This window comes from Cetorhinus maximus, chromosome 15 (genome assembly GCF_964194155.1).
Source record: "Cetorhinus maximus chromosome 15, sCetMax3.hap1.1, whole genome shotgun sequence".
Classification (NCBI taxonomy): domain Eukaryota; kingdom Metazoa; phylum Chordata; class Chondrichthyes; order Lamniformes; family Cetorhinidae; genus Cetorhinus; species Cetorhinus maximus.
The window spans coordinates 18,542,713-18,566,447 of NC_135893.1; the positions used below are offsets into that span (position 1 = coordinate 18,542,713).

General features: G+C 41.9%; 2 protein-coding genes across 2 annotated transcripts in view; one reads left to right on the forward strand and one right to left on the reverse strand.

Moving 5' to 3' along the window:
* Positions 1–16,234, reverse strand: part of LOC144690448 (putative oxidoreductase YteT) — a 264,733-nt gene extending 248,499 nt beyond the window's left edge. The window contains exon 1 of the mRNA XM_078557962.1: positions 16,063–16,234. The gene's annotated coding sequence lies outside the window, so the exon portion shown is untranslated. The remainder of the gene's footprint in view (positions 1–16,062) is intronic.
* A 646-nt stretch (positions 16,235–16,880) lies between these two features.
* LOC144690449 (uncharacterized) lies at positions 16,881–21,820 on the forward strand. Its single transcript, XM_078557963.1, has 5 exons — positions 16,881–17,120; positions 19,278–19,352; positions 20,025–20,100; positions 20,391–20,491; positions 20,957–21,820. The coding sequence occupies exons 1-5, from the start codon at positions 17,076–17,078 to the stop codon at positions 21,023–21,025; spliced, it is 366 nt and encodes a 121-aa protein (XP_078414089.1). The 5' UTR covers positions 16,881–17,075; the 3' UTR covers positions 21,026–21,820.
* The last annotated feature ends 1,915 nt before the right edge of the window (positions 21,821–23,735 follow it).

Here is a 23,735-nt window from a genome sequence, read left to right on the forward strand (position 1 = left end):
GCTCCAGTATCTGAGGAGTTGTGAATAGTGCTGAACATTGTGCAATAATATCAGCGAACATCCCCGCTCCTGAGCTTATGATGGAAGGAAGGTCATTGATGAAGCAGCTGAAGATGGTTGGGCCTAGGGCACTATACTGAGGAACTCCTGCAGTCATGTCATGGAACTGAGATGATTGACCTCCAACAACCACAATCATCTTCCTTTGTGCTAGGTATGACTTCAACCAGCAGAGTGTTTTCTCCCTGATTCCCATTGACTCCAGTTTTGCTCGGGCTCCTTGATGCCACACTCGGTCAAATACTGTCCTGATGTCAAGGGCAGTTATTCTCATCTCACCTCTGGATTTCAGCTCTTCTTTCCATGTTTGAACCAAGGTTGTAATGAAGTCAGAAGCTGAATGACCCTGGCGGAACCCAAACTGGGCGTCAGTGAGCAAGTTATTGCAAAGCAAGTGTCACTTGATAGCACTATTGATGACCCCTTCCATCACTTCACTGATGATGGAGAGTAGACTGATGGGGCAGTAATTGACTGGGTTCGATTTGTCCTGCTTTTTATGTACAGGACATAACTGGGCAATTTTCCATATTGCCAGGTAGATGCCAGTGTTGCAGCTGTACTGGAACAGCTTGGCTAGGGGCACAGCAAGTTCTGCAGCACAAGTCTTCAATACTATTGCCAGAATATTGTCAGGACCCATAGCCTCTGCAATGTCCAATGCCTTCAGCCGTTTCTTGATATCACATGGAGTGAATTGAATTGGATAAGACTGGCACCTGTGGAGGAGGCCGAGATGGATCATCCACTCGGCACTTCTGACTGAAGATTGTTGTGAATGTTCCAGCTTTAGCTTTTGCACTGATGTGTTGGGCGCCTCCATCATTGAGGATGGGGATATTTGCGGAGCCTCCTCCTCCAGTGAGTTGTTATTGGCACTCCATCTACCATCTTGAACATTTAGTCCCTCTATCAACAGCACACAGTGGCAGCTGTGTGTACCATTTACAAGGTACACCTACAGCAACTCATCGAGGCTCCTCGGACAGCACCTTCCAAACCGCGATCTCTACCGTCTAGAAGAACAAGGGCAGCAGACACACGGGAATACCTCTACTGCAAGTTCCCACCAAGTAACACACCATCCTGACTCGGAAATAAGTTGCTATTCCTTCACTGCTGCTGGGTTAATATTCTGGAACTCCCTCCATAACAGCCCTGTGGGTGTAGCTACACTACAAGGACTGCAGCAGTTCAAGAAGGCAGCTCACCAACACATTCTCTCATCCCACATACAAATGGCAATAAATGGTGGCCTTGCCAGCAATCCTCACAATCCATGAATGAAATTTTAAAAACTTAAAACATTAATTATTCTGCATTTAAATGTGGAAAGGTACACCAAGAAAGCCTTTCATTGTTTTCATACTACTCACATATTAAATAATCCCAAAAATAGATATACCTGGAAAAGTCACTCATAAGATTAAAAGAAAAGACCTATGAAGTTGCCAAAAATAGCAGTAAACCTGAGGATTGGGAGCATTTTAGAATACAGCCAACGAGGACCAAGAAATTGATAAAGAAAGGAAGAATAGAATATGAATGTAAACTAGCAAAAGATATTAAAACGGACTGTAAAAAGCTTCTATAGGTATGTAAAATGGAAACGTTTGGCTAAGACAAATGTGGGTCCATTACAGGCAATCAGGAGAATTTATAATGGAATAGAAAAATGGCAGAGAAGCTAAATTATTAACTTGTGTCTGTATTCACTGAGGAAGATACAAGAAATCTCCCAGAATTAGAGATCCAAGGGACCAGAGAGAATGAGGAATTGAAGGAAATTAGTACTAGTAAGAAGGTTGTATTGGAGAAATTATTGGACTGAAGGTTGATAAATCCCTGGAACCTAGGGCAGGATCTTCCAGTCGGTGAGTGGGGGCGGAGCCCACTCGCTGATGCATAAAATGACGTGGGGTGACGTTGGGTGGAACTCCATGGTCATTTCCATTTTCAGGTTGGTGGGGGCGCAGCCGAGTCAGATGCACGCCCGCCGACCTGTCAACGGCCTATTAAGGCCATTAGAAAACCAATTCAGCTCATTAATGGACCTGCCTGTCCAACCTTAAGGTTGGAGGGCAGGCCGGGAGCCCAAGCGGGCTTGTGAAAAAACATGAAGCCTCATCCACTGGTGGGATGAGGTTTCATGAAGGTATTTAAATTTTAACGAAAGGTTTAAATAAAAGTTATGGACATGTCCCAACTCATGTGACAGTGTCACATGAGGGGACATGGTAGGGAAATTTTTTAAACTCCTTTATTAAAAGTTGAAAATCTAAGCTGATCTCCCTGAGGCAGCACTTAGCCTCAGGAAGCGCACTCCCGGCTGAGGGAGTCTACCCCCACTGCCCACACAGGGAGCTTCCGGGCAGATGTCACGCTGGGCGGGCCTTAATTGGCCAACGCACATAAAATGGCAGCACACCCCCGACCGGGGGCACTAATTTGGAACCCGCCCACTTGTGCCCACTCCCACTCTTCCCCCACAACCGGGGGGAAATTTTGACCGTAAGTTTTTACATACCAGAATGTTGAAAAAGGTAGCTATGGAGATACTGGATGCATTGGTGATCATCTTCCAAAATTCTATAGATTCTGGAAAGGTTCCTGCAGAATGGAAGGTCAACCCACTATTTAAGATCCTTTAAGAGAGGGAGAGAGGAAACAGGGAAATACAGACCTGTTAGCCTTAAATCAGTAGTAGGAAAAATGCTAGAATCTATTCTAAAGGATAAATGGACACGTGGATAATAATGATTTGATGGGGCATAGTCAACATGGATTTATGAATGGGAAATCACATTTGGCAAATTTGTTGGAGTTTTTTGAGGATGTTACTAACAGAATTTGTAAAGGGGAGTCAGTGGACGTAGTATGTTTGAATTTTCAGAAGGCTTTTGATAAAGTCCCCCACAGGAGGTTGGTTAGCAAAATGAAAGCATCTGGGATAAGGGGTAATATACAGGCATAAGGATTGGTTACCAGGCAGCAAACAAAGAGTAGGAATAAACGGTTATTCTCATGTTGCAGGCTGCGACTGGTGAGGTACCACAAGGATCAGTACTTGGGCCCCAAAATCAATGATTTTGATGTGAGGATCAAATGTGATATTTCCAAGTTCATGAATGACACAAAGCTAAGTGGGAATGTGTGTTGTGAGGAAGATGCAAAGTGGTTTCAAGGGGATTTGGACAGACTTGGTGAGTAGGCAAGAACATGGCAGATGGAATATAATGTGGAAATCTGAGAGGTTATCTGCTTTGGTAGGAGGAACAGATGTGCAGAGTATTTCTTAAATGGTGAGAGATTAGAAAGTATAAATGTACAAAGGGCCCTGGGTGTCCTCATCAATGTCACTGAAAGCTAACATGCAGGTGCAGCAGGCAATTAGGAAAACTAATGATATGTTAGCCTTTATTGCAAAAGGATTCAAGTACAGGGCTAGCGGAGTCTTGCTTCAACTGTATAGAACCTTGGTTAGATGGTACCTGGAGTACTGTGTGCACTGTGTGCAGTTTTGGTTCTCTTACTTTAGGAAGGATATTACTGCCATACAGGGAGTGCAACAAAGTTCACCAGACTTGTTCCTGGTATGGCAGGACTGCCTTGTGAAGAGAGTCTGGGGAAAATGGGCCTATATTCTTTAGAGTTTCGAAGAATGAGAGGTGATCTCATTGAAACCTACAAAATACTTAAAGGGATGGACAGGGTGGATGCAGGTAAGATGTTTCGCTTGGCAGGGGAGTCTAGAGCCAGAGGACACAATTTCAAAATAAGGGGGAAGTCACTAAGGACCAAGATGAGGAGAAATTATTTTACTCAGAGGGCTATGAATCTTTGGAATTCTCTATCCCAGAGGGCTGAGGAAGGTCAGCCATTGAGTATATTGAATGGCAGAACAGGCTTGATGGGCTGAATGGCCTACTTCTGCTCCTATGTTCCTATAATAAGGGAGATCTGTGTTACTACAGTGCACAGGGAGCCCATGAAGTACCTGGGAGTGCTTGGTAAAAATTACTGACTGGAAAAATGTGAAATTATTCCATTTTCCAGCAATGAAATTTTATTATCAATAATGTGAACCAGTTTCTTTGGTGGAAGTTTTTTTGTTAAATTTATAAGGAGAAATAGTGACAAATTCTCAATACTTCTTAGTTATGAAGTTACCTTTTTATCAAATATGTAAGTGTGGCTATCAGATCGTAAACTTAAAACGGATTGAACCTGGAGGCTTTTGCCACACCATGTGGATGATTGACAGTTTTATAGGCTAACAAATATAACGGCCATTAAAATGTTGTAATTGAAGAGTGATTTATTCATAAAGTTATGACTATTTGATCAATGCTTTAAAAATAAATCATTGCCCAGTGCATGCCTAACATAATTTATTCAAGAGTTCAATGACATCCAAACCACTAAAGGAAAAGTTGGATAGTTCACTATCCTGAGATAATAAATAGATAGCAATAATCGTTCAGGGAATCAAGGGATATGGGGGTGAGTGGGAAAGTAGAGTTGAAGCAGCCATGATCGTATTGAATGGTGGAGGAGGCTTGATAGTGTGTCAGCCATGGTCAGTTGGTAGCACCTGAGTGACAAGGTTCCAGGTTCAAGTCGTGTTCCAGGATTTGAGCACAAAAATCAAGGCTGACATTCCAGCACGGTACTGTCAAAGGTGCTGTCTTTCGATTGAAACGTTAAACCGAGGCCCCCTCTGCCTGCTCAGGTGGCCAGAAAAGATTCCATGGTACTACCTCAAACAAGAGCAGGGAAGTTATCCTCAATGTCCTGGATAATATTTACCTCTCAATCAACATAGACTCAGACGTTTACAGCACAGGAGGCCATTCGGCCCATCGTGTCCACGCCGGTCAACAAAGATCTGACTACACTAATCCCATTTTCCAGCACTTGGCCCATAGTCCTGGAGGCTATGGCAATGCAAGTGAATATCTAAATACCTCTTAAATGTTACCAGAATTTCTGACTCAACCACCTTTTCAGGCAGTGAGTTCCAGACTCCCACCACCATCTGGGTGAAAACATTTCTCCTCAACTCCCCTCTTAGCCTTCTACCTCTTACCTTAAATCTCTGGCCCCTGGTTATTGACCCCTCTACTAATGGAAAAAATGCCTCCCTGTGCACCCTATCTATGCCCCTCATAATCTTATACACCTCTATCAGGTCCCTTCTCAACCTTCGCTGCTCCAAGGAAAATAACCCCAGCCTATCCAATCTTTCCTCATAGTTCAGACCTCAGACCAGGCAGCGCCCTGGTAAATCTCCTCTGCACCTTCTCCAGTGCAATCAAACATCTCAACAGAACAGATATTCTGGTGATTATCACATTACTAAAACAAAAGCAAAATACTGTGGAAACTGGAAATCTGAAATACAGGCAGATACTGCTGGAAATATTCAACAGGTCTGGCAGCATCTGTGAAGAGAGATACAGAGTTAACATTTCAGGTCAAGGATAGTTCTTCCAGTTCCCCACAGATGCTGCCAGACTTGCTGAGTATTTCCAGCATTTTCTGTTTCAATTATCATATTGCTGTTTGCGGAAGTTTGCTGTGCGCTAAATTGGCTGCCACATCTTCTATATTACAACAGTGACTACACTTCAAAAGTACTTCATTTACTGTAGAGTGCTTTGAGATGTCTGATGGTTGTGAAAAGTACTATATAAATGCAAGTATTTCTGTCTTTCTTTCATATGGCCTACCCCTGCTCCTATTTTGTACATTCTTCTTAGTTCAGGTTAGGGTTTCCTTCATAAAGGAGGTTGGTAAACTGGTTGGGTTTTGATAACAACCTGATGACATTATTGATACCATCTTTTTATTTCCACATTTTTTAAAAACTAAATTCAAATTCTCAAACAGCCATAATGGGTTTGAAATCACACTCTTTGGATTATTAATCCAGTAATTTAACCAAGATGGGAAAGTACATCATAACATTGGTGGCCACAGGATGCTCAGTACAATCTACATGTGGCAATGTAATCAGTGAATGCTTAAACAACTAGAATATAATGAGATTCCGTATTTGCTTAGCGGGTAAAGGCAGCATATAACTTGTGGCATAGAAACATAGAATCACAGAATGGTTACTACACAGAAGGAAGCTATTTGGTCCACTGTGTCCATGCTGGCTCTCTGGAAGAGCAACTTATCTAATCCCCCTTCCCCATCTTTTCCCTGTAGCCCTGCAAATTTTTTCGCTTCAGATAATTATCCAATTCTATTTTGAAGACTCCAATTTACGCTGCCTCCACCACTCTCAGACAGTGCATTTCAGATCTTAACCACACAAATGACAATGTTGCTTCTTTTGCCAATCACCTTAAATCGGTGTCTTTTGGTTCTCACCCCTTCTGCCAAAGGAACAGTTCCTCCCTAGCTACTTTGTCCAGACTCATGATTTTGAAAACCTCTACTGAATCTCTTAATCTTCTTGTCTCCAAGGAGAACAGCCTCAGCTTCTCCAATCTATCCAAGTAGCTGAAGTTCCTCATCACTGGAACCATTCTCATTAATCTTTTCTGCACCCTCTCTAATAAGATCATAAAAGATAGGAGCAGAAGTAGGCCATTGGGTTTATTGGGCCTGCTCCACCTATTAATAAGATCATGGCTGATCTGATTGTCGCCTTAACTCCACTTTTCTGCTTGTTCCCCTTAACTCCCTTGTCAATCTAAAATCTGTCTAACTCAGCCTTGAATGTATACAATTACCAAGTCCCCTCTGCTCTCTGTGGAAGACAATTCCAAAGACTAAAGACTCTGAGAGAATAAATTCTTCCTCGTCTCCATCTTAATTGAGAGGCCTGTTATTTTTAAAATGTGCCCCCTAATTCTAGATTTCCCCATCAGTCGAAACATCCTCAGCATCTACCTTGTCAAGCCCTTCAGAATCTTATATGTTTCAATAAGGTCACCTCTCATTCTTCTAAACTAAAATGAGTATAGGCCCAACCTGCTCAACCTTTCCTCATAAGACAACCCCTTCAATCCAGGAATCAGCCTAGTGAACATTCTCTGAACTGCTTCCAATGCAAGTATATGCTTCCTTCAGTAAGGAAAACAAAACTGAACACAGTACTTCAGATGTAGTCTCACCATTGCCCTGTAGAATTGTATAGCAAGACTTCCCTACTTTTATAGTCTATCCCCCTTGCAATGTCTTCACATCCTTCTTAAAGTGTGGTGCCCAGAGTTGGACATAATACTCCAATTGAAGCTGAACAAGGGTTTATACAGGTTCATCATAACTTCCTTGCTTTGTACTCCATGGGCCTATTTATAAAAACAAAGATCTGTATGCTTCATTAACAGCTTTCTCAACCTGTCCTGCTACCTTCAATGATTTGTGGACATGTAACTCAAGGTCTCTCTGCGCCCTTTAGAATTGTAAGCTTTGTTTTATATTGCCTGTCCTCATTCTTCCCATCAAAATGAATTACTTCACGCTTCTCTGCATTAAATTTAATCTGCACTTTTCTCCCATTCCACTAGCCTGACCTCTTGAAGTTTATCACTATCCTCCTCACAGCTCACAAGACTTTCAAGTTTTGTGTCACCCATAAATTGCCATGTACACCAAAGTCTTGGTCATTAATATAGATCAAGAAAAACAGTGGTCCTAACATTGATCCCTTTGGAACCTCATATCTTCCTCCAGTCCAGAAAAAAACATTCACCACTACTCTCTGTTTCATCAGCCACTTTGTATTGATGCTGCAACTTCCCTTTTACTCCATGGGCTTCAACTTTGTCAGAAGCCTGTTATGTGGCACTTTATCAAATGCCTTTTGGAAGTTCATGTACAGCACAACAACCACATGTCCCTTATCAGTCTTATCAAAAAACTCAAGCAAGTTAGTTAAATATGACTTGTTCTTAATAAATCCATGCTGGCATTCCTTAATTAATCCACATTTGTTCTAGTGACTGTTAATTTTGTCCCAAATTGTCATTTCTAAAATCTTTCCCACCACCAGTGTTAAATTGACTGGCCCATAGTTGTTGAGCTTATCCTTGTACCTGTTTTTGAACAATGGTACAACATTTGCAATTCTCCAGTCTACTGGCCACCATCCCTGGAACTAAAGAAGATTGGAAGATTATGGCCAATGCCTCTGCAATTTCCACCCTTACCTCCCTCAGTATCCTTGGATGCATTTCAACCTGGTGACTTTTCAACTTTAAGGACAGACAACCTATCCAATATCTCCTATTTATCAATTTTTAGCCCATCCAGTGTCTCAACTACCCCCTCTTTAACTATGACTTGGGCAGCAGGACTTGGTCAACTCAATGCAAAGTGCTAATTTAGCCTCTGAGCCATGCCCCTGTCTCCATGCATGTATCCCCATTTCATCCCCTAATCATCCCCACTCTTCCTTTTTTTTTAAAAGTGTGAAATTTGTAAGTATTGATATTCGAAGAGACTTGGTTGTATTCATACAAGGAATTCAGAAACTTTGCATAACACAGAAAGCAATTCAGAAGGCAAATAACATGCAGGCCTTTATTGCAAGGGGATTGGAGTATAGGAATAAAGAGGTCTTGCTACAATTGTACAGGGCTTTGGTGAGATCACAACTGGAATATTGACTGTAGTTTTGGTCTCCATATTTAAGGAAGGATATACTTGCATTGGAGGCGGACGAGTGAACATTCACTAATCGGTCCCTGGAACGAGAAAGTTTCCTATGATGAGAGACTGAGTAATTTGGGCCTATATTCTCTGGAGTTTAGAAGAATGCGAGGCAATCTCATTGAAACATACAAGGTTCTGAGGGGGCTTGATAGAGCAGACACTGAGAGATTGTTTCCGCTGGTCGGGGAACCTAAAATATGAGGGCACAGTCTCAGGATAAGGAGTTGATCATTTAGGATTGAGATGAGGAGAAATTACTTCACTCAAAGGGTTGTGAATCTTTGGAATTCTCTACCCCAGAGGGTCATGGATGCTCCATCATTGAATACATTTAAGGCTGGGATAGACAGATTTTTGGTCTCTCAGGGAGTCAAGGGATATGGGAAGTGGAGTGGAAAATGGAGTTGAAGCCCAAGTTCAGCCTTGATTGCATTGAATGGTGGAGTAGGCTCAATGGGCCATATAGTCTACTCCTGCTCCTATTTCTTGTGTTGTGTACCACCTTTTTACTATTTATGTGCCTATAGAAGACTTTTGTTTCCCTTTAATATTAGTTGCCAGTCTCTTCTCATACCCCCTCTCTCTCTGCTTCTCTTATTTATTTTTTCACTTCCCCTCTGAATTTTCGATATTCAGTCTGAGTTCTTAGTTGTATTATCCACCTGACATCTGTCATATGCATGTTTTTTCTGTTTTATCTTTCTCTTGTTATGATCACCTTGGGGGAAACCATTAGCCAAATTAATCAAATTTACTGAATGACCCCCAAATGAAGAAATTACCAACACAATTTCACTTTTTGTAACTTCTACTTTAGCACAAATCAGAAACAACATAAATTAAACATGAATTAACAGGCAAAAGATACTTCAAATAATCAATACAACAGATATATCTTACACAACTACAAGTACCTGCAACACTACTGCAGACATATGACACAAAATAGCCACACAGTTCCACAATATGCTGTTCTATAATTGTGCAGGGTAGGTCAGGCTTCTATCTAGCAATAGCTTTCACCTCCAAGTTTCATGGATACGATTATCATCAGGAAGGCACACTTCTACGAATCCTCTTTCCCCTAGGGTCACGACAGTCCTGATGGTGTAGCTTTCCAGAGTTTCTCTTCAACTGGCCAACTAATAATACCTGGTTCATGATCTGGTCTCTGATACAAACTCACAGTTCTTTTGCATGCCTGAGATATTCACACCATTTTTTAGGATTTAGTCCCTATTAGCTTGCTTGTGCATTGCATTCCCAAAAGCTTCTAGAATTCTATTTTTCTTTTTGCAGCCAAACAGAAACCCTTTCGTAGAGCTCTACTGACTTCCCCTCACACAAATTCTTTGTTCCTCTTTTAGTCTGACTGTTTTCCGTGTCTGCAGCTGTGTGCTGATCACCTTCACCCTCCAGCCCCTCTGCTTGCAGCTCTCCTTTGTCTCTACAGCTCTCCATTGTGTCTGCCAGCCACATGGCTTCCTTCTTAACTTCCATCCTGATGCTACTGCTTCCAGGTCAAGGCTCGCCAGGTCACATGGACCAGTATTTCTTATTTTCCAAGAAAATTACAATTGATCCCTTTACAATTAATGCAAACTCTTAAGTCCTTTTCAAACATTCTTAAAAACAATTACAAATTTCACAAACTTTTTAAAGAAATGACAAATTTTCCTTACTGCTTTCATGTCAAATGACCTCACACTCTCTACCACTGTCGTCATCCAGGGAGCTCTCGGGATTGTACCTTGACTATACTCAAACTGTTTCCTTATTGTATTGTTCCGATACAGTTTTGCCACCCAATATTTGATTCCAATTTATCTGTTCTCATCCGACTGAAGTTGGCCGTGCCCCAATTAATTATTTTTTCTCTGGATTGCTCCTTGTCCTTTTTCATTATCAACCTAAGTCTTATAATACATCATCACTGTCCCCTAAATGTTCCTCTACTAACATTTGACCCACCTAATTCCCCAGAACAGCTCCAGCAGTGTCTCCTTTCTCTGGACCAGAAACATATTGACCAAAAAATTCTCCTGAACACACTTCACAAACTCTTCCCCCTCTCTGCCCTTTACATTATTACTTGTTCAGGCTATAGGTAATTAAAGTGCTCCATTATAACTACTCCACAGTTCTTGAACCTTTCTGTAATTTCATTGCAAATTTGTTCTTCTATATCTTTCCCACTTGACAGTGGCCTATAGAATGTATCCAACAATGTAATGGTACCTCTATTGTTTCTTAGCTTTAACCAGATAGAGTCTATCCTTGATCCCTCTAGGACATCCTCTCTCTCAAGCACTGTAATGTTCTCCTTACTCAGTATTGCTACCCACTTCCTTTCTTTCCTTCCTTATCTTTCCTGAACACCTTGTACCCAGGAATATTTTGTACCCAGTCTTTTTCTGAGCCAGTCTCCGTTATCGCCATGATGTCATATTTCCATTTGGCTATCTGCGTCTGCAACTCACCAACCTTACTTAACACATTCTGTGTATTCACATACATGCACAGTAAACTAATTTTAGACCTTATTTCATTCCCTTTTACTCTGACCCCACCTAATACCATATTATTTCCTACTCCAGTGCCATCTTCCTCTCCCAATTTTCTGTGTACCTTGTTTTTCCTTGCTAATATTTCCTGGTTCCCATAACCCCTGCCAGTTAGTTTAAACTCTTGCCAATAGCACTAACAAATGTCCCACAAGGATATCAGTGCCAGCACTGTTTAATTTTCAGTCTATGTGAGCTGATCGATCTCAACTACAATTGGCCTCAGAGTTGAAGAAAAATCAGTCAGGATTACAACTCCAGAGAGTTATCCAAAAACCAGGAGCAAGTTAAGTTGTGATAACCACCACAATTAGTCATTTTCCCAACATTCACTATCTTAGTTCATACACAAAATATGGCCACTTACGTAGGTACCTCAAGAGGCCAGTGTCTTGAGCAGGGAACGATATTAGCAAGAGAAAATGATATAATTTTCTGCATATTTCGAGAATTTATACTGCAGTTCACTACAGGAAATAGACAAAAAAAATTTAAATATACAAGCAATTATTATTAAGTTAGGATGCAAAATGGTGCAATAAAGTAGTTATTTTACACCCTTCCTACTGGGGGAAAAAAGACAAATCCAACCAAGAAACACAGAACTGAAGTGTGTGGCCTGGACTTGAACCGGTTTTTAATCCTCCTGTTCTTGGTCTCTGTGTGCTCTGTCCATGTTCTCATAGGTTTGGCTTCTGGAGAGGCTTGGCTGGACTATATTTGTACAATCCTTAGCACTGCAGCCACTATAAGTATGTAAGACAAAACAGGGAAACAAGTGCCATATCCACGATCGCCTGTTTAACATCTAGTGAGGACAACTAGGATTTTACAGATTTAAAGAAGCATAATAATAGTTAGCATGGGGAAAGAGAAACAACGGAAGGTTACCCCAATATTAACACAGATACCACAAGGTCTGCAATCAGCCAAAGTCCACATGTTCTGCAAATGGAGCTGTGCCATGTAGTTTTTGTATAGTATATATCGGAAAAAAAATTTTCCCCAGGTTCAGTTTAGCTCAGTCTCTAAATAAAACAATGGCCTATTAAAACACATACTTGTTCCCACCTTGCTGCAGTGACTATTTGGATTTGGCCACATTGTAATTTGGCTTAATCAGTCTCCACCTGTAAACTGATCACTTTACCACATGCTGCAAACAGCTCCTTACTAATCTAGGGTTCAACAATGACAGCATTCATATTTTGAAATTGTTGGTTCATTTTTTTCAAATATTTGACTTTTTTTTCACCTCTTCTCTTCTAAAGATACTAACTTCTACTGAGTTACAATCCTACAGTTGTCAATAGCCTTATGGTTGGCAGACTATTTAACTGTAGAGGACATCACAGTCAAACTCAAATCTATCCTCAATATAGATATACACAGTTGAACAAGGGTTACTGGATGGCATTCAAGAAAGGATGATTTTCCTGTTCCCTAGCCAGGATGCTAAGTTAATTGTAGAGTTCTAACTGTTTTCAAGCTGTGATCAGTCATCAGGTCAATAATGAAACCTGTAACCTTCTGGTGTGTGACATGCTGGCTTTGGGAAAGCTCATATGCCTGTTTTATTTTAATACTCAGAAAGACAGGGGATGATAGAGTTGGGGGGGGGGGCGGTGAAACATTTCTCATTTCAGGCAGCTAGTATCAGCATCAAGTACCCCCAAATCATAGAAACTTACAGTACAGGAGGAGGTTATTCAGCTCATCACACCTGTGCCAGGTCTTTGAAAGAATTATTTACAAAGTCCTAGATCTCATTCCTTTTCCCATATCCTCTCAATTTTATCTTTCAAAAATATTTATCCACTTACTTTTCGAAAGCTATTACGCATTCTGTTTCCAGTAAGGCATTCTATTTTCTAACAATCATCGGCATAAAATAATCTCTCCTAACCTATCCCTTTGTTCTTTTCTTCAGCCAAATATAGCAGTGTCAGATAGAGTAAAACTCACATACTTGCCCCAACATTGTACCTTAATCCTAACAAAGAGCAAGCACCCTTACGACATCAGTGTGACTTTTTTCCATTTCCCCCACCAGCCATTCTGTGGCCTCTCAGAGTAAATGTTTTAAATTAGTGCCAAGTAAGGGACAGTTTTGTCCTGCTCATGGCTTACTAGGAGCTGGACTGCTACTGCCCATACTCTTTTCACATAAGGACCATTTGCCTGTTTTAACAGCAAGTCAGTGAGTGACACTATTGCTCTCGTGATGCATAAAAGTGAAACACCAAACTTGGCCCGTCTGTAGCAGAAATGGTTATTATCCATGAATTGCATTAGGTCAAAGTATTGCTTCAAAAATGGAGAGAAATAGTCTGGAAACATACAGCAAATTATAACTGGGGCAGTTCTAGTGGGACAAAGAGAAATAAGCAACGATGGGGATTTACCATATTTGGGGTCATGTACTACACTCTCAATAGGAAAAGAATGCTTTCTAACCATTGCTGTTGTTATATGGACTATTTATTTAACATTATATTAAAATACAAACAAGATATGTTTGGGAAGTAGTTCATCTTCTGTGATGGAACATATTACAGTTCTACATAGGATCCAGTAGGATTTTTCAGTACAGTAATTTCTCAGTCTGAATTTTCTTTTCTCCTCTCCAAAAGGAACTGGTAACACTCCAGTATCTTGCCCAAGTGATCATCCTTCATATGCCAACTTACAAGTGAGAGCTAACAAGCTATTTGAGGGTGGGTGGGAAGTCAAAATCATGTTTTTACCATACACATACACATTGTTTCCTCTTTCTTGACAAGTTAATCTAAGGCCAATTTGAGTTTTCTGTACTACTGTATTGCCTCAAATGAAATCAGTTAATGAAGCACAGACCAGAGAGCAAAACTGGAATCTTCTTGGTGTCTGTTATATTATAACAGGTAAGCAGCCCCTCAATAGAGTAATTATATCAAACAAAACTGCATTAAAAGGCTGAAACAGAAACAGAAAAGGCTGGAAAAACTCAGCAGGTCTAACAGCACCTGTGGAGAGAGAAACAGAGTTAACACCAAAACATTAACTCTGTTTTTATCTTCACAGATGCTGCTGAGTTTTTCCAGCATTTTCTGTTTGTTTCAAATTTCCAGCATCCACAGTATTTTGCTTTTATACTTGCATCGAAAGGGTGATTGTTTCTACTTATTTTGATTCAAATCTTTGGCTTGGCTCAGATCTGCTTTAGGAAAACTGCTTCTAATCAAAAGGCTGAGGTGAAGGGCACCATCAAGGCTAAAAAGCTAAAGGAGACCACGTTAATCGGGAGGTGGTAGTTAATGACATCAGGCTTGTTTTGTTTAAACCAGTAAATTGTAGAAAGGAAGGAAAGACTGAAGGAGAGCAATTCAACATTTTTGAAATCTCGGGAAAGAATGAATGAGAGTAGGGGAGAGTGGAATGAGTGTGGATTTCAATGAAGTGATTGGAATCAAATTGTATGAGATTGTTAAACGGTATCAAATCAAGTGACATCAGTCCAAGTGAAAAATGTGCGCATTGAAAAGCATTCTAAACTAGAAACTTAGTGATGATTATATTTTAAAATTTTTACCAAACTCACCCAACAACGTTATTGGCTGGCTTGTGAAGGAAAGTAAGTTAACAAGTACTTTGCTAAAAAGAGCCTTTATTAAAGCATAAACATACACTACAGTACTAAAGTGATAAGAAACGAGTACTGCCAATTTGCTCAAGACAGTGTTGCAACAGTTTCGAATTGCGTGACTGTTGGAAACTATGTTCATAATCAAACAAAAGGAACTTCTCCACGCGAGTAAATAGGTGGCAGGCTGCCAAAGGCGGGAAAAAAAGTGATCGAAGTCACTGTGCTTAGACGGCCATTGCCAGGTAAAACCTGTTGGTACAACAGGTAACAAGGACTTCCTGTCGGTTAATTAGTTACCGAAAGAAGCTTATGAACTTTAAAATGTATCCGGCGTCACCGGAAATATGAAAAAAATGAATAAACTTAATGTAAATGCTTCCTTTGAAAAAAAAAGGAAGAAAAGTGAAACAAATTGAGACACTGACCCTTTTAAAACACCAAATTATCCAGCATGGTGTTTCGTGTAAAAAGCTACTTTGTCCCAGGATAGTAGTACGATCGCACAAACCATTACGTGCGTTTGCAAAACTCCACATCATGTTAGAACTATGGTGGTTTGTCAAATTTAATTTTTAAAAAAGAGAAAGTGCCGCCATGGATGTTTTAAAACTGCCACTGCATTGTGATTCGAATCAATACTTGCTAAGACTAAATACACTGCATTCTAACTTTTCCCCCATTGTGTTATAGTTCCCTGCATAAGAGCAAGCGAATTCATCTCTCCAGCGGTGAGTGCGAAAGGTGAGAGTTACACCTGATTAAATGTGGCGTAAACATAATATGCCGCCGAAATTCATTCCAAGGAGGAAACCAGACCGCAACAATTTCTTACATTAAATTTTAAACTAGTTGTAAGATCCGGGAAAACACTGCAACTATCATAATCAGTCTGTAAATATCGTTGCAAATCACCGCTAGTATAAAATAACCTGGTATTTATAAGTTGGATACAAGTTCCGGCATCATGGTGTATTTTTATACACAGTACACATTTTGTATGCCTCGCCACTTAGAATCAAATATTTTGTGAGTGTTAATGATTTACTTGTTGAAAGTTCTTTGGTTTCCTTGACAGAAGTTAATTGTAAATGATCGTTTTAAGGTGCAAACGTAAGATTATTATACATAATATTTACATACGGTTAGTTAAGTCACTAGTATTTGGCTATTCGTTTGCAAACATCCAGCAACAATTGACTCAGTTTGCCATAACGGCGTAAGCACATCACGAAATGGATCTTATTAGTGAGTAGAGAGAGAAAAAATATGCCAATCAAACTGTTTTTAAAAAAAAGCTCCGACACGACAGTCTTCTGGACAAGTGGCAATTATAGAAGATGACCATTAAAAAGGCACCAATCAGATTAATCATCAAACTGGGATATTCTGAGGGATTGCCAATGCGAATGAAAGGAAGGCAAGACTTTATATCACTGCCAATTAGAATGAAGAACGTGAATAATTGACAGATGAAACACCAGTAGAAGGGAGCCTCTTGTCAAGATGGTGACAGATCCGAGCGTTATTAAAAGTGTAGGCGGAGCTGCTACATCAAGAGCCAATCAATACACAGGGTGAATCACATTTTCCAATTGCAAGTTCCCCCTGTGGGTGATTGACATCTTTGGGGGAGTAAATGACAAGGACCAGGGCACAAGTCTGGCTGATTGAATTATGGTTTGCAACGTCAGCGACATGGTCCAATAGGAATTACCTGTTCCGGGTGATTGACAGCTCGGGAAGGGAGGGACCAGCTGCAAAAGAAAAGAGAGGAAAATAATAATTAGCATACAGCCAGTCAGCGCAACGGAGGCGTGACTGTAATAATAAGTGGGGCACCAATCACGACGCACGATATTTGCATACATCCAATCAGCTGGAGGGGGAGGCGGTACGCGGCGCTTGATGGATAGTCTCTTGGAGCAATTGGAGGAGGGGTGGGCGGGGCCGCATGTCCGGGAGCGGAGGTATTAAGAGTGTGAGCGCGGTGAACGGCGCCTCATTCCTCCTCACAGCGTGTGTGAGAGTTAAAGGGAGATATAACTGAGGAAATTATTTAAAGCCACAAGGGGCAAATCAGCCTTCACCTACTTTTAGGTCAATTTTTTTTAAAAAAATACAATTTATTTATATAGACCCTAAACTCACTCAGAATGGCTGATACCGTAGTGGACACCACCAAAGAGGTCAAGCCCAAGGTGAGCAGTTTATTTTACCAAAAAGGGATTAATTTTAAAGAAATAAATTTTCTCGGCATTTTTTTTTTCTTTCTTGGGTCATGTTTAACCTCCCCCTCGTGTTCCCTTTGTTATCTCCAATTTCTCTTTGTGTGAAGCGTGCGCACTAGTTAGCGGCATCTCGGACTGTGGAGTAATCTGGTACCCAGAGTTGGGGAGGGTTTCAGGATGGGGGGGGGTGGGGGGTTTATGGGTGTTTTGGGGGCTCAGGTGGTGGTCGCGGGGTTTCCCCCCCCACCCCCCGGATCTGCGGGGGTTTAAGTTTTATCTGGAAGAAGTTGGGAAGTTATTGGTGGGAGAATGTGAGTGTCCCCGGGACCCGGGAGATGCAGATGCTGCCGGAGCCGCTCTGATTCCTGTTCGAGGTGGGAGGTTTTTTTTTACGGTTCGTGTTCTCTCCCCCCCCCTCCCCCCCGGGTGGGGTTTGGGGTGACGGGCTCGGGGGTGCCCGGGGGGGATGTGCTCCGTGCCGGAGTAAGTGGTGGTGATAAAAGCCGGTGTTTTGTGGGATTAAATGGACCCGCGGGCTCCGTGTTCCCGCGCTCGCCTCAGCTCAGCTCATCCGCCTGGGACCCGCTCATTGCCCGACCCCGTTACCCCCCTCCCCCCCAAAAAAACCGGGACCTCGTTAACCCCCCCCGGGACCCCCGTTACCCCCCCCTCCCTCCGGGACTCCGCTTCACCCCTCACCCCGCCCCCCCAAACCGGGACTTCGTTAACCCCCCCGTTACCCCCCAACCCCCGGGGTGAAGCGGAGTCCCTCACTCCCCCCCCCCCCCCCAACCGGGACCTTGTTAATAACCCCGCGGGACCCGTTTACCCCCCCGGGACTCCGCTTCACCCCTCACTCCCCCTCCCCCCGGGACCCCGTTACCCCCTTCGTTCCCCTCATTGCCTGTCGCTCTCTCCCGGGACCCCCGTTTCCCGTCTCCGCTCCGGTGGGGGGGGGCGGTGTGCGGTCCCCGGTGGTGGTCGCTCCTTCTCCCCCCCCCCCCCCCTTTGCCTCAGAGCCGGGCAGTGGGCGCTCGATGATCCGGGTGGGGGTGGGGGGTTTGCCCGCGATGTCTGGCGGTCGGTGACCCGGGGGGGGCGGGGGGAGATACACACCCGGCGGCGCCGCGTCTGTTTTCCGTTTAAAAACAAAAATTAAAAAAAAGTCAAAACAACCGCCGGGGCCGCGCGCGCTCCCGCTTCCCGCTCTTTGCAGCCGCCGAATTTTTCCGCTTGGACGAAAACGGCGGGAGAGATGCGCGCGCGGTGGGGGTGGGTGCGCGCGGCCCTTTGGGGCGGGGCCTGTCTGCCCCGCGGGGGCGGCCGGTAGTGCGCAGGCGCGCGCCCACCTGGGACCCAAGAGGGAAGAGCGCGTGGTGGTGGGAGGAGGAGGAGATGGGGGGGATGGGTGATTGAAAAGGGGAAGGAAGAGCAGTGCAGCCGGTCCAACCTCGTAGCTGCACCATTGCAACCCGCCAGTCCATGGTATGGCAGGGGGTGCATCCCCTTCCATTGCACCTGGAAGCCCCGTTGTAGCAGGGGAGGCCGGTTTAATAAGTTGGCCGTCGGTAGCAGTGGCTTTGCTGTTTCCTGCCTGCACAGTGGGGCACAGCAGCGATCCTGTTTATAAAATTAGTGCCAAAAACAGTTTTATGAAAATCGAGCCTACGTATAACCTTTTATTGGAATATGTCCTGCGCTTTGTGCATTGAGGCAAAGAGCTGCCGACCCTCGTGTTGCTTCTCCCTCCTTTCAATCATACCTGGGGGGGAATATAACGTGCTGCCGTTTACTTTAACTGAGTGCGTGGTGGCCTGAGAGTTTGAGAGCTGCATCTTTTGCTGGTGTCTCCATTGCTTGAGAGAGATCAGTTCCCCTCCTGGAGCCCAGCCTCAGCAACTCCGCTTGCTACGTGCACTGCTGCCTATTGGCGGAGCGCAGGTTCCCGTGTCATCGGCAGCCAATGGATTGAAGGCAATGATGGTGATTTGTTTGCCACGAAAAGGTAAATGAAGACGAAAAATGCACCACTTATTTGTAGATTCAAATTGCTGGATGGTCACTGAAATCTTTTGAAAACTCGCAATAGCCCAGCACACTTCTGAACTTTTATTTTTGTGGTTTCAGGACCTGAAAGAAAAGGCTGTGGAGGAAACTGAGAAGAAAGAAAACGGCAGCGGAGATGCACCAGCAAATGGAACAGTAGGTATTAACATTGTGTGGCGGATGGGGGAAATTTCAAATAGCGTCGCTGGTTGAATTTTTGTCGTACGGATCTCTGCGTTGCAGTTTAGTAGAAAACATACTCTTTAGCTACCCGAGGTTTAACAAATTGGATTATATTTCAAGAACCCAAGCTACAGACCCTCCGAGGCATTTTAAGTGAACCGCCAAATAGTGTTTCTCCAACTACCGCCCCAGGTGTCAAACGTTCCAGCATCCAGCAAACAATTTTAATTTGGGGTTTTGTGACTTGTCAACTTTGTTCTAACTAGTTGCTGTCTGCTGTAACAGTGCAACCACAGTAGTCTTTAGCAGAGTCGAGTATGAAAAGATTGTCTCATGTATTACTAAGCACTTTTATAAAGGTGCCTTAAATGGCCTTTCCCTGTTCCGATGCATTCCATGCAAACACTTAAGTAGGTAACAGAGTATGCTAAACCATAAACTGAAGTGTAACCAGACCTAAATACAGCTGTACCGTGTCTCTTAAATATTAACATAATTTGAGGGGGGTGGGTAGGTGAGCAGGGAGTTCAGTAGTAACTGGCACCCAGTTAACATTACCTGTAGAGCTGTTTTCCATCAAGCATGCATCTGGAAAAAGTTCAGGTTTACTGTTTGTTTACCCCTAATGATTTGCTTGTGTTTCAGGAGGAGGAGAATGGGGCTGAGCACACAGATGAAAATGCAGAGGAAGTAGATGAGGAAGAGGAGGAAGAGGAAGATGGTAAGTAGGAGGAATGTTGAGAAAACTGCTCATGCTACAGTTAGACTTGAAAATATCTACCATGTAAAGTCATTCTTATTAAGACTTATTGCAAAGGGAAAATCTTTCTAAATAAGACTGATCAATCTATTTTGGTTCAAGAGAATTCCTCTAATTGCAGCTAACATACTGGAAATATTTTGGATGGTGATTAACTATTTTGCTTGTAATTGTATCCTGATACACTGGAAGGTCACATTCTGATTTGAGCTTTGTAAAAGATTTTGGTAAATAGCTAGTTTTATCTTCAGCTGAGGGTGAAGGTGAAGAGGAGGATGGTGAAGAGGAAGAGGGTGCTGAGGAGGAAGATGATACAGATGGACATGCAGTGAAGCGTCCAGCTGAGGAGCAGGTATGTACAGATCAGTTTAACTTTTAAAGTAGAGCAGCGTAGTCATTTGCATGTTTCAAAATTTATTGCTTCAGTGGTACACTGAATTATGGGAGTCAGCCTGTGATCTCTCAACAAGACATACCAAATATCTTCACATTGCAGTAGACTTAAAGCTTTGAATATAGGCATTCCAGGCTTATTCCCTTGGTCATGCAAAATAGGGTCCAAAATGTGCCTTTTTAATGGCATTTTACGAAATTGACAGCTAAATTAAAAGACTGAGTTTGCAAATGCTACAGGCTGTCCTGAAGTTGAGACTGTTCACTAGAGAAACTGAAATGCTGCTGTACCACTATCTGCCACTTGGGAGCCTTCATGTTTCTTCTAGTGGCCAGAGCTTGCTACTGCAGCCCCAGGGCAGTAAACTTGCAATGATTTCCCAAAATTTTATTTTCTACATTCTAATTTGCTTTTCTCTTTCAGGGTGAAGTTGAAAAGAAGAGGCAAAAGTCAGAAAATGGAGAGTCGACAGAACCCAAGGCAGAAGCTTAAAACATTCCTTTGTTTGAATTTTTATATCTTGATGGTGTGGTCAGGTTCACATTGTAGAGATTGTGCTTTTTTAAATGTACATTTGCAGTGTGGGTTTTATATTGTACTGTACAACTGGTTCCTGTAACACCTGTCCAAGGCATTGCTCTGGGGAATATTTGTTTTTTTATGAAGTTATTTATTATATGGTCTTTGTACAACCACATTTGTAATGGGTTTGAATGCTGTAATAAATGTTTTTCTGGTCCGTTTTGAAATGGGTTTAGAACTTGGATTTGTACATTTTAGAAGCACATGCTTTACAGTTGACTGACCATGTTCTTATTTCAAGAGAAGAAAATAAATAACTGCCCTTTTTTCTTTTTGTAAATTGTGTTTAGGGTAGAGCTTCTTATGCAATGAAGGCCAAAGATATAGGTCTTGTTAACGGGGTGGGGGGGGGTGGGGGAAGATAAACCTGGTCTTCTATTCTGTACAAAAATACAAAAATGTAACAAAAAAATTTAACATTCTTCAAGCTCCACAATTTGTCGCTGTTTGATATTGTTTGTGGTGCAAAAACAAAACTTCCAGCAAAAATTGACAGGTTCAATTTGTAAATTTCTTTTTGAACTCATTGTAACCTATGCTTAAAACCCTGTATGTGGTTTAAAAAAGTAATTTGATTAAGTAGTATCATTTTTTCCATATTGAACAAGGTTAAATTTGTATACCTCATTAGTTCATGCTTGACCACTACTTTGTATATTCTGGTTAAGTACTATAAATAAATCTTTGGGTTTTGTAAAAAAAAAAGTGTCTGAATAGTTTGTATGAAGGACAGGAGTTTTCTTTCATTGTATTAGTTATTGCCACTGCTATGCTGTTTTGCTACTCCCCATGATCTCATTGTGTATGTGCTTACTTCCTTCTGTCTTTCATCTGCAGACTGAATCCAAGTCTGCTATTAATCTTAAACTCTGGTTTCATTACTTGTCTGGTCTCCAATTTTGCTTAATTTTAGTGGTGTCGGCACTACAGGCTCTGCTTTTAAATATGTCTTCACACAGGTACCATAAACACGGGTCAGAAAACAATCCAACAGGGTTTTAAGGGTTGGATAAGTACATGAGAAAGGATTCAGTATTGATGGTTAGATGGTGGGTGGAGCTTAAATAGCAGAGACAAATTGGGCTGAATGGCCTGTGCTAGAAATACTGAACACAAGTCATAGCATGGTTTTCTTAAATCATACAAATGATGAATGTTAACCCTATTCAATCTATTTGCATGCTCTAAATGCTGATGACCAAGTTCTGGAAAGGTGACTAGATAAGTCGGTCAACTATTTGTAACACCTAATATCCTCTTTGTTCTCATGCACCTTGGCCACTTGCTTATTCTAATGTATAATGTATTTTATCAGGTTGTACCTCCATGGGACTGGGGACTAGTGCTTGAACAGCTACAGTAAACAATAGAAAATAGGTTCTCCCAATTGAACAAAAGCAATATATTGCGAATGCTGTTGATCTGAAAGAGCAAGTCAGGCAACACCTGAAGAGTTCTGATGACTTCTGATGCGTTCAGATCCTTTCCAACATTTTCTGTTACTTCACATGATTGGATCTTACTGTTCATATGTAGACAAGTTCAGTTTGTGTCCTGCATTTTGATGATGTCTAGATGGAATTTGTTTTATTTGCTAGTTCCCCAGTGTCAAAACTTAAATTGACGAAGCAAACAAATATAGGATTTTGATCACAGCAAGCTTTATTTATAGAGATACAGTTTGCAGTTGTAGACTTCATTGGCTTGGGAGATAATTATAGGTGTGATCAAACTCCAGGACAGCATTGAAGGGTGGAGAGGTTCAGTAAGGAAATTTGGGAGGGGTCCAGGTGCTTTAAAGCATAGCTCTCATAGGGTGCACAAAAGGCCAGAGTTTGGAAGGTTGTCAGGGTGGCAGTTGTACATTTAGATGTTGGGTTGGAAATCAGTGGAGGTCAGGGATGATGATGTGGATACATTACAGGGCAGCAGAGCACTAGCTCAGAATGGGGCTGAAATATGACAATACGTGTACAGAAATGCTGTATGCACCTATTGGGATTTCAATAATTTGGCAATGCAGATCTGACTAAAGTCAACCAGTGGGTTGAGGAAACCATTAAACCTAATTCTGTAAGTTACCATGACACTGAATGGAAATTATGGTACTTGGCTAATTGACTCTAATATGATTTCAGTTCAATGATGTGGGATTTAGATAAACTTCAGGGAAATGAGGGCAGAACTAAAATGGAAAATAGAATGTGACAGATATACAGTTCAATGTCATGGTCAGTGAATCTAAATGTGTTCACATGGTTGAAGTGTTTCATGCCCAAGAGCAAGCAGAATCCAGTTACTTTTGAAAGGGAAGTGGATAAATAAAGAAATGTGATTTAATTATTTCAGAGAGCCAGCACACAATGTGCTAACATCCTCTTTGTGCTATAACATTCTAGTTAAGGACAAATGGGATCCTTTGACAGATATACTGTTAAATAGAGAGGATAATTACATATCCAGGATTAGCAAACTGACAAAAAAAATGACCTGAAATGGATTAACCCAATTTTCTGAAGATTGGAAATGGCCATGTGTTATTTCTCTACTCGAGCTGACCTTAAGTTTCACACATCTTAATGACTATAAACTGGACACTCAGGACAAGGTCTGTACTCAT